This window comes from Embiotoca jacksoni, unplaced genomic scaffold, assembly GCF_022577435.1.
Source record: "Embiotoca jacksoni isolate LCO1_2020_lvr unplaced genomic scaffold, fEmbJac1.0.p SCAF_22, whole genome shotgun sequence".
Taxonomy (NCBI): domain Eukaryota; kingdom Metazoa; phylum Chordata; class Actinopteri; family Embiotocidae; genus Embiotoca; species Embiotoca jacksoni.
The window spans coordinates 6,712,542-6,723,135 of NW_027185363.1; the positions used below are offsets into that span (position 1 = coordinate 6,712,542).

The following is a 10,594-nucleotide window of genomic DNA, read 5'->3' on the forward strand; positions in this document are numbered from 1 at the left end:
CTCAAGTTTTGACGGTGTGCCGGTGCCTTAGAGTAATTAGATGTTTTTGCATACATTGTTTTAGCTTGGTTACATTGAATAGGTTTTCAAGTATGATATTTAGTACAGTAGTAGATAAATCATTGAGCTTAGAATATGGACAAGAAAACACAGGACGATCTTTTAGACTGTCTAAGAACCTAACCAGATGTGTCTCCATAGACACTCAACTTGCATGTACAACTAATATCCAACTGTTATGTTAAGGTGTGATGAAACAAGTAATTCTGTTGTCATCTTACATGAAATATGTTAACTGGCAACATATTCAACCAAGACCATTGATCCCCTTAAGATTGTAGATTTTCATTCCTGCCAAACTTTAGACCAGATGATTTCCGTTTTGACGACATCTTCATCCAGAGGAAGACACACTATCTCTTAAATAACATCTGTCATCTGTGGTTGGAATAAAAATCTGCAGGTTGTCCATCCCTATTCCCTCTGCTATCACTGCTAAAGATGCTGAAAGTAACTGACATGTTTTGTTGGATACACTGCTTCTGTTTCATGTTTTGTTGTATTTCAGTCAGTTTTGGTTGAATTCTGTGAATTAATTCTTCAAGAATTGTAAAAGGGTTGTTTAACCTGAATGCTTTAACACTCAGATTATTGATCGTCACTTTCCAATATATGCCAAACCTCAGGAATGTTCCTCCCCTGCTCTTCTGGTGTGTGTTTTTCAGCATGCTTTGGTTTCTTCATGCTTTTATGACCTAAAACCTCTCATTGCTCCATGCAGACATAATTCCTTAACCACTTTTACACCCATCACTTTATCAGTCCCACCTATTAAATTCTCATCCAATCATTGATTTGTTATTCAGACAGTGTACAGAATCATGAAGTGCTCCAGTGGATGAAATCTTGGCCCAAAACCACCAGTATGTATTCACAGCGCATCAGCATCACAGTTAATATACATTTTTCAATTAAGATATTTTGGTAGCATCAGATGGCTTCGCAGATGACATGGCGAAACAATTTTGCCTCACATTTACTTCTACATATAGGAAGAACACATATAGTTCATATATAAGTGTAGTCAAAAGAGTTTCCTCTTTTTCTGTGTCAACTGTTAAAATGTTCCCTTTTCATCGTGTCAGTGCCCCTTTAAACCTCCTGATTCGTCATTAATGAATGTTCCCGTCTTTTTAAAATAGCAGTTTATAGCTGGAATACATGCTCACCGACAGACATGTATGTGGAGAGCTCACATTAGTGCTATCTGTACTTGCATGTTGTTACTATACTAACACAGTAGTATTATATTGTGCCGTGTTTTGTTTTGTTTTTTGGCATTTGTTTTTACAGGTCATACAAATTTGTAGTTTGAATTATAATCCGAAATGCTGTCAGAGGGTACTGATGTCATTAACAGGTAAATACAACACCAGTAGATGCTAGCACAGAGTTATTGCTTGAAATGGCCATTTAAGCTGAATGGTCTTACCTCAGTCAAGCTTTGACTAAATGGAGTGGGAACTAATACCTGCTACTTAAATTCAAGCCAAATGATACATGATGTATTTACATCTGGCAGTTTGATAACTTCTTTGTCGAATATACAGTTTTACTATACATAACTGTGACAAACGTTAATACTAAAGGGACATGCTCTAGTTCTTTGTCCTCCCCTGACTGCCTCCTTCGTCCTTGCTGCCTCAGCTTCATTACGTGTACCAGGCGGTGACAGTGATGATGAGACCAAGACCCCATCTCCATCACCTCATCACGGTCGCTCTCGTCCTCCCTCCCTCATTGCAGACTCCTCCTCCGAGTCTGATGAAGGCGATGCCAGGGGAGAGGTGAGATATATGGAAATCATCCATTTAGTTTATAGTGGCCAAGAATCTATGGACCATAACTTATTAGTATAAGTCATAAATAAGGGGTATCTGATGCAAATTTTCATTTGCAACATGAAATTTTAAATCAAAGAATTTGGAAAAATCCTTCCAAGTGCACCTTTTTAAAAACACACAACAGTAAAGTGGAAATAGAAATAGACTTAACTGGAAAAATAATAGATATATGTGATGTCATTGTGTAATTTTGTGAGACCCTATGTGCACCGTTGTTAATATACATTTTTTTTTTTTTAGATGTTCGACATCTACGTGGCAACGGCTGACTACACCCCCACCATGGCAAGCAAAGATTCAATCTCTCTGAAGGAGGGACAGTATGTCGAGGTACTGGACTCGGCTCATCCACTCAAATGGTTGGTTCGGACCAAACCTACCAAAACTACCCCGTCTCGCCAAGGCTGGGTCTCACCTGCCTACCTGGACAAAAAACTCAAAGTATGTCTTGAGACTGTAGCAGCTGATTTGCCAATGAATGTTGCAAACTGTTTATTTTTTCATCAGCTTTAGTTCATTTACTTTATGTCTGTCTAAAAATGTGTATTATAGATCTCTGCTGATACTGGCGAACTTCCAGAAACAAGTGTAGAGGAAGTGTCCGAGGGAGAATACAAGAGAAAGTTATCGTAAGTAAAGCATAGCTATAGTCACATCATAACTAATTTTAAAAGAAAATGTGTACACATCATAACCAGCATTTTTTTTTCATACCGCCAGCCAATTGATTCAGAACTTGATAAACGGAGAATCTGAGTTTGTGAAGGAGGTGGATTTCTTTACCTCCCATCACCTGAAGCATGCAGACAGCCCTGGTGTCCCATCTGATGTCAGCGGCCAGAAGGACACCATTTTCAGGAACATTGATGAAATCAAATCCTTCCACACCAAGTGAGCTCACCTCTTAATTACAAGTCATTGTTGCCAGCTATTTGTAAACAATAAAAAGTATGAATGTGTGTTTGTGTCATACCCACAGAAATATTGTCACTCTCCTTTCTCAGATATTGAAGAAAACAGTGAGATTATATTTGTCACAGAATCATTTCTCTCCTCTATTTTGTTTGCAGGGCATTCCTCCCAAAGTTGAATGACTGTGACACAGATGATGACGTGGCAATGTGCTTCCTGAAGAACAAGGAGGGCTTTGAGGAGTACCTGCAGTACCTTTTAGGTCAAAGTCAGGCTGAATCTGCCATCAGTGACAAGACTGTCCACCGGTTCTTTAAGGTAACACAACACCTGTCATTCTTGGACAATAAAATGTGTTGTATTCTAACGCATAAAAGAGATAATCTTTTACAGTCACCTTACACACTGTGGGCCTGATTTACTAAGATCTCAAATAAAGGGTACTAAATTGTGTGTTTTTTTCCAAAAGTTTGCACATTTATTTTTCACCCGTTTTACGGGTGATTTACTATGAGTATTTGCGTCACTGATATCAGGTGCAAATCGCTGTATTCAAATGAGGGGTTTGTGTTTAAAACAATAAAACGGAAGGGACGGTGGATGAGATGCCTCTATCAAAAACTGATCAGCAGGTCCAGCGCTTTCTTTGATGAGCAGGTGACTTTTCATTCAGTGCCTCGCGACTGCCCGGGAACCTAATGTACCTGTGAATTCTGCGGGACACATTCAGGACCTGGGACAGCACACATGAATAACGGGACTGGGTGGGATATTCCCAAAGCGATACACTGGAATGACCCAGAGGCAGGAAAATGCTGAGTCGTAAGAAGTTTTTTAATTGCTGGTATTTCGTGGCTCCTCCTTGTTGTTGGCTGTCAATCATCATTCAGTTCATTCAATAACGTCTACTTCTCACCACAATAAGAGCAGCCGTCTCTCCGGATTTGCGAACCTGATTAATACGTGCCTTTCAGTCGAACTAAACACATGCAATCACTTTTCCTATTACTACTTTCAGGTTTGGTAAATATCATTGTGGGTGCTAAATTTATCTTTTTGCATTTCCCCTCCCAGAATTTTGCACGTTTGAGTAGAAACGCCCAATATTACATATGCATTCAGGTAAACACGCAAAATGGACAACGTGTGTTAAATAGCACATTTGAACGACGCAGTCCTCACTGCAGGTCGTTAGTAGATCAGCTTGGACATTTCTTTGCGGTGATGTGAAGTTTGCACGTGCTTTTACACATGCAAACCTTTAGTAAATCAGGCCCTATGTATTTATTTACTTACTACTGTATACTTGTTATCTGTACCATACATTTATGTAGCTGCTGCCTTATGAATACATAAACATTTAGGAGACTATGAATGAACTATTTACCAGTAAAATAGCTAGAATTGTTTAAATTAAAGACGTTCTGTATTACAGGAGTACACTGAAAAAGAGCAGGCTGGTGCAGACCCCGCAGGTCCTCCTGTACGAAGCATCAGCACCCACCTCCAACAGCCACTGGAGAGGATCCAGAAGTACAAGGCCATCCTCAAGGTGACAGCTTTTGACATAGAATATGCACAGAGTCTTGTTTAGAAACATTTATTTACGTTGCAGTTGGAACGACATATGTGACTTGCAAATGGAAAGCATCACCGCAGTTTTGCTGAAATTTCCTCTCTTTAACACATTCAGGAGCTCATTCGAAACAAAGCCAGAAACGGACAGAACTGCTGCCTACTGGAAGAAGCTTATGCGATGGTGTCTGCGCTCCCTCAGCGCTCTGAGAACACTCACCATGTCTCCATGATCGAGAACTATCCTGCCACTCTGGAAGTGCTTGGAGAGCCTATTAGACAGGTAGTAAAGTTACTGACTGTCTGATGCAGTGATGAGACGTTTAATTGGTTGTCTGCGTTTGACTGTTTGTGTATGTTTTCCATTCTTCTTGCGTCAGGGACCTTTCCAAGTGTGGGAGGGAGCTCCTGGAATCAGAACGTCCTCTAGAGGTCACCACCGCCATGTCTTCCTCTTTAGGAACTACTGTATCATCTGCAAACCCAAGAGAGACAGCAACGTTGATACACAGGCATATGTTTTTAAGAACATGATGAAGGTAAGCATTTTAAATATCATCACTCCCTTTATGGCTGGTATTTCTTTTCATGGTCAGCAGCCTGAATGATCCTCGCTGTATTCGTCATCCCGTTACAGTTGAATAACATCGATGTGAATGAAACGGTGGAAGGTGATGACCGCGCCTTTGAGATCTGGCATGAACGGGAAGACTCTGTGAGAAAATACACTTTACAGGCCCGAACTGTTACCATCAAGAACTCGTGGCTGAGAGACCTCAGAGAACTGCAGCAGCGCTACAGCCTGCCTGCATGGAGTGAGGGACACACACACACTGTTTCACTTTTTTCAGTCTCTGTTTTACTGCTGATAGAATCTTTTAGTATGTTCTCGTATTCTAACACTTTCCAACACTGCACTGTCATGATTCAACTTGTTTCCAGGTTCCCCTGATTTTGTTGAGATTCTGGCAAACTGCACAGCTGAGTTGGGTCAGACTTTAAAACTGGCTTGCAAAGTCACTGGAGTTCCCAAACCTGTGGTCACCTGGTACAAAGGTAAGTCTTCTTCACTATGGTTTGTTGTCATTGTGCTGCTTTACAGTGGCATTTATTATTGGCCATTTATTTATTTATTTATTGGGACATCAATTAATTGTTTTACTTGTTGGATGCAGATGGCCGCGCAGTGGAGGCAGATCCCCATCACATCATTATTGAGGACCCCGATGGTTCCTGCACGCTGATCCTGGATAATATGACGGCAGATGATTCTGGACAGTACATGTGCTTCGCCACTAGCTCAGCCGGCAATGCCAGCAGTCTTGGAAAGATCACTGTGCAGGGTAAGTGACTTCAGATAATGTCACACAATTCTATATGTCTTTTGTTATAACAACAGTACATTGCATCCCTAGAAATATTCATAGTGAGTGCGGCTGTAGACTCAATAGAAAGACCCTTTGTAATTCATAGACTACGTTTGCCAGTTTAATGTGTTATCAAAAGATGATATTGATCAAATATCAAGAGTTAAAACATCAGTACATTAAACTTTTCTATACTTCTCTAGTGGTTAAACATGTAAACCATTTTGATGTGTTTCTTGCAGTACCTCCTCGTTTTGTGAATAAAATGAGGAATGCTATCTTTGTTGCTGGTGAGGACACTCAGTTCACCTGTGTAATACAAAGTGCACCGAACCCCAAGATCAGGTATGAACGCCTTACTTACATTTGTCAATGTTAAAATGCCAAAACATTTTGAACAAATTTCACAAGTTCTCTGCTCTCTGTGTGTTCCAGGTGGTTCAAGGACGGCAGGCTGCTGACTGACCAGGAAAAGTATCAGACCTACAGTGAGCTCCGTAGTGGGGTTCTGGTTCTAGTAATCAAAAACCTGACGGAGAGAGACCTCGGACACTATGAGTGTGAGGTTAGTAAATATTTTTATCAGCATGTTTTCGCTTTGTCATGATGGGTTATTGAGGGGAGATTTTATTGTGGTCTCACAATTATTTTTGCACCTAAGAAATTATTTCAAGACAATTAGCATCATAGTGTCATATTTAGGACTCTAAAAATACGTACTTTCTTGTTGCCAGTTGTCCAACCGCCTGGGCAATGCCAAGTGTGCTGCTGATTTAGTCCTACCCTCTGCTGTGGCTCGCACTGGTGAGCAGGCCATCACTATTGAAGGTAGGGGCGCTGACTTTATCCTAAAGAGTCTTTGCATAATATTTGTAATTTTTTTTCAAGTTCAGAGTAGTAACTAGAAAAAATATTATTGTTGTGCTTTTAATGCAGATTTAAAAATGTACACTCAGTTAATGCACCTCATACTCAAAATTAAAAAAAAAATTCAGCTCTAGTTTTAAGACTTTTTTTGTCTATTAAATCTCATGTATTCTGTTTCTTCCACAGTTACTGAGCAGGAGACTAAAATACCAAAGAAAACCATCATAATGTAAGTAGCATCAGATACCAAATCATTCTTTAAACAAATTATTCTTGTAACTGCAGTATGTTGACTAAATTCATCTGTGCATATTTTAACTGATAATATCAACATACAAAATATTCATGGGTATTTGTTTTAGGACAAACCTGCTCTGCAGTTGCTGGCTTTGTGTAGTTGTGTATAAGCTGGAAGATAACATGGGCTGAAAAGGGAATTTGGAGCACTATTGAATGTGTCTCTCTATTTGCCCCCATGTGTTGTATGCATTGTGTAGTATTTAAAGCCTGAATGAGAACGGATTTTATCACAAGGATGATGAAAGGATGGGCTGTTTTCATCAGGGTGCTAATATTTAAAGTGGCAACTTGATTATTGCAGCTCATCTCGCAGCTTTTATATTTTAAAGACCGGGACAATACTTCAACTAAAATAGATATTATTTACATAGCCTAATATCTGAGATCACATATTTACCTAAAGGGGCTTTACTTTCTGTACAACAGTGGAGGAATCGTGCTTACAGTATGGACAGACATAAAATGAACGTACAGAATAGACTGAAACGGCAAAAATGCAATCAGAAAGACTTCCAACTGTGATTTTAACCCTCTAAACCATCCACAGTACATTGCAGTATGCTTCTGGATAGATGTATGTCAGACTTTCCATTCAAGTTTTTGGAAAGTCACCTCGACCTAAGTAGTTACATAGCTCAATGTCACTTGGGCGGGTGATTTATTAGTGGCCATTAAGACCACTAGTTTTGATCATCAGTGAAATTTACCTACAGCCCAGTCTATCTGTAGCTCTAGTAATGTCTGCTGTCCTCTGTTTTACTCCAGTGAGGAGACTATAACCACTGTGGTGAAGAACCCACGTATGAGGCGGCACAGATCTCCCGGCTTGACTTTAGCTGGTGCCCACCGCTCTGAGACTTCCACCCCTGAGCCTCCGACAACCAGGCTGAGAAGGATGCCCGCTCCGAGAAAGACCACTATTCCAACCCTCTATGTCACCGAGCCGGAGGGAGCTGAAGCCAGAGCAATGGAGAGCAGGCCCAGGTGGGTAGAAGTAGAGGAGGTCATTGAGTATAAGGTTAATAGGTCTCCCAGGCTGCCAAGGAGGAGAGGTATCTCACCAGCAGTGTCTGAGCGTGCAGGCACTCCCTCAAGACCCAAACGGTCTCAGATGGAGAACCCAAACACTAACAACTCCAACAACAAACTGGTGGAGCAGGCACAGGCCGATCTGCAGGGAGACATCAGCAGCCAGCCGCTCTCCTGGGAGGAAGAGGAGGCTGCCTCTGGCTCTGTTTCTGGAGGGATACATGAGCTCTCATCTCTCCTCATCCCAGCTGGAGAAGACAGCGATGACCTGGATGATCAGCAGACTGTCATTTTTGAACCCGATGATGAAGACGATAAAAGTGATCTGTTCAGGAGGCAGGAGCCGGTGATGCTAAAACAAGGGGATCATGTTTTGACCCTCGAGGACTTGGAGGATTACATCCCAGAAGAAGGAGAGACTTATGGCTCCTCCGACAGCCACCATGTTTCACATGAAAAGCCCTGTGAGATCTCTGTGCTGCAGAGGGAGATTGGCGGGTCCACAGTGGGACAGCCGGTGCTTCTGAACGTGGGGCGCCCCGACGCGGTGACAAGGCAGCGCAGCGGTTTGTTGGGTCGCTTCAGAGATCATCTGTCCAGCAGCCTTTTCCCATCTGCCGTCCCACAATCCAGCGGAGCCCGGTCCAGGACGGAGAGGCACGTCCCGATCCAAGTGAGCCACGCGAAGGTGGAAGTGAAGCCTTCATACTGCTCAGAGGTGCAAAGAGTCGAGGGTGGGCAGCGGAGCTTTAAAACTAAAGTGTCAACTCAGACCTACGGTTACACATCAGTTGGCAACCCTGTCACTCTTCAAATTAGAGATAAACATTATCAGAACTAGTAGAAGCAAACAAATTCAATTTGATACCACAAACCTTCTTGGTCTTAAATAGAGACATTTCTACTAACATGATAAAGACAAATTGTAACCTGAAATATATTCACTACATTTGACAAACCATTCCATTTTGTAGCTGACAATCATAAAACGGGCTCCCCCTCCGAGTTGTTTTCGTGACAAACGGTGGACGAGGCGAGTTAATCAGATCACTGTACGAAGGTTTCCGTCCCATACTGTTCTGTCACAACTCCTGTATGACCTATACAGTATCTGTTGTACAGTATATGTGGTGGACAGAAACCGAGGAATTAAGATTTTACATTTTATTGACGAACGATTTCAATGTTTCACTTTGAGTTTAATTTTGTTTAAAGACGTTTTCGATGATATATACCTTCACAATATCATGGACTTGACTTGCCAATATTACCTGATCCAGGCATTATTTTTCAGTGATGCCTCTTCTTATATACATAAAACTATAGGTCTAAAATACATTTAGGTATTCATATTTTTTCAGTTTTACTTTTGTACCTTTAAAGAAATGTTGCCTCAGTGCCTCAGATTCCTGGAGCAGGAAATGATGGCGTTTAATGAGGTGATGCACGTTTCTATGTCAGTATTTCTATGACCTAATTTAAATGAGCAACACTGAATATTTAAACAACAGACGTTTGGTGACTGTTATGGTCCACGGGCTGTTGTTTAAGTTTAATCAAAGATGTGCGTTTGAATTATAGATATATAGTTCTCTACTACGTTGGTGGTTGTTTTTTGGTGAGCAGCTTATACAAATACGACACTTCTACGAGCAAATCATTTAGCAGTTGAACTGATAACCTGTTTTACATCAGTTATTATTGTAAAACAGAGGTTTCTCCTACCTTCAATTACGAACTGTATTTTGTACTCAAGCTTTTTAGACATTTGCGTTTGTTAATGCAGTACAATTATCTGCAGACTAACAGGCCATCAGAAGGATATTTATGTCAGTGACACATAGTTAGATGAGTGACTGCATGTATTTGCTTTTCTAAAGCATTTGTTCAGTTTTATCACAACTGTTGTCTCATATTTGATCAAGTACAAAATGTTTGTGCAAAGTACGTGAGCTCACAAAATATAGTACCTTCTGAATGCAGTTTAAAAGTGAGTATAATTACTTTCTCCTTAAAGATGTGTGGCATGTGCATCGTTTAAATGTGTCAGTTAAAAGATTTATGTAATAGTATTAAAGCACTAACAGATAATAATTGCTTGGACTGTACATTGTAGTTTTGGACGTTTGAGTACAAAGTGTTGAATTAAATAAGTGTACTGCAAAGACTCAGTAATAACCAGCCTCCTGCATAATTTCTTTCCGTAGCGCTCAGACAAATGATGCATTTCTGTACTGTAATATGTTTATTGAAGATTTAACACATAACATGATTTTACTGTTGGACATTTAATGGACTTATGAAAAACAGATTTTTTTTTTTCCACGAGTAGCACATTTTAGCTGGTTTAATTGTAAATGGCAAATCAGAGTACTGCATTAATTTAATAAGTATGATGTAACAAATAATAAATGGTAATATCGGGAACCATAGATCATTTGCGCAAAAAAGGAATGTTACAAGGTGCTGTAAAATAAAAGTTTGGGTATTTTTAATATTCCCAAACTCAAAAATGGAAGAAAGAAAGAACAAACATTCCAATTTACAAATGGATTGTAAATTTGTTTTGTTAGTAAATCTCCTTTTTGCTAGTAAATTATGTGCTTGATTCTCAACAATATATAAAAGTAAAATAAACAT

At 40.2% G+C, this 10,594-nt stretch overlaps 1 protein-coding gene across 27 annotated transcripts in view; it reads left to right on the forward strand.

Moving 5' to 3' along the window:
- obscnb (obscurin, cytoskeletal calmodulin and titin-interacting RhoGEF b) overlaps positions 1–10,132 on the forward strand; it is a 61,378-nt gene extending 51,246 nt beyond the window's left edge. For 25 of the 27 annotated variants that reach the window (XM_069157559.1, XM_069157558.1, XM_069157569.1 and 22 more), the window contains 17 exons: positions 867–923; positions 1,708–1,847; positions 2,145–2,345; positions 2,457–2,533; positions 2,625–2,795; positions 2,975–3,134; positions 4,252–4,368; positions 4,510–4,674; positions 4,772–4,930; positions 5,029–5,206; positions 5,334–5,447; positions 5,567–5,734; positions 6,001–6,103; positions 6,194–6,323; positions 6,493–6,586; positions 6,812–6,854; positions 7,691–10,132. In XM_069157559.1, coding sequence (XP_069013660.1) covers positions 867–923; positions 1,708–1,847; positions 2,145–2,345; positions 2,457–2,533; positions 2,625–2,795; positions 2,975–3,134; positions 4,252–4,368; positions 4,510–4,674; positions 4,772–4,930; positions 5,029–5,206; positions 5,334–5,447; positions 5,567–5,734; positions 6,001–6,103; positions 6,194–6,323; positions 6,493–6,586; positions 6,812–6,854; positions 7,691–8,795 — 3,182 coding nt within the window. In that variant the 3' untranslated portion in view covers positions 8,796–10,132. The remainder of the gene's footprint in view (positions 1–866; positions 924–1,707; positions 1,848–2,144; positions 2,346–2,456; positions 2,534–2,624; positions 2,796–2,974; positions 3,135–4,251; positions 4,369–4,509; positions 4,675–4,771; positions 4,931–5,028; positions 5,207–5,333; positions 5,448–5,566; positions 5,735–6,000; positions 6,104–6,193; positions 6,324–6,492; positions 6,587–6,811; positions 6,855–7,690) is intronic. The other 2 variants (XM_069157561.1, XM_069157586.1) reach the window with 1 other exon arrangement.
- Positions 10,133–10,594: the final 462 nt, after the last annotated feature.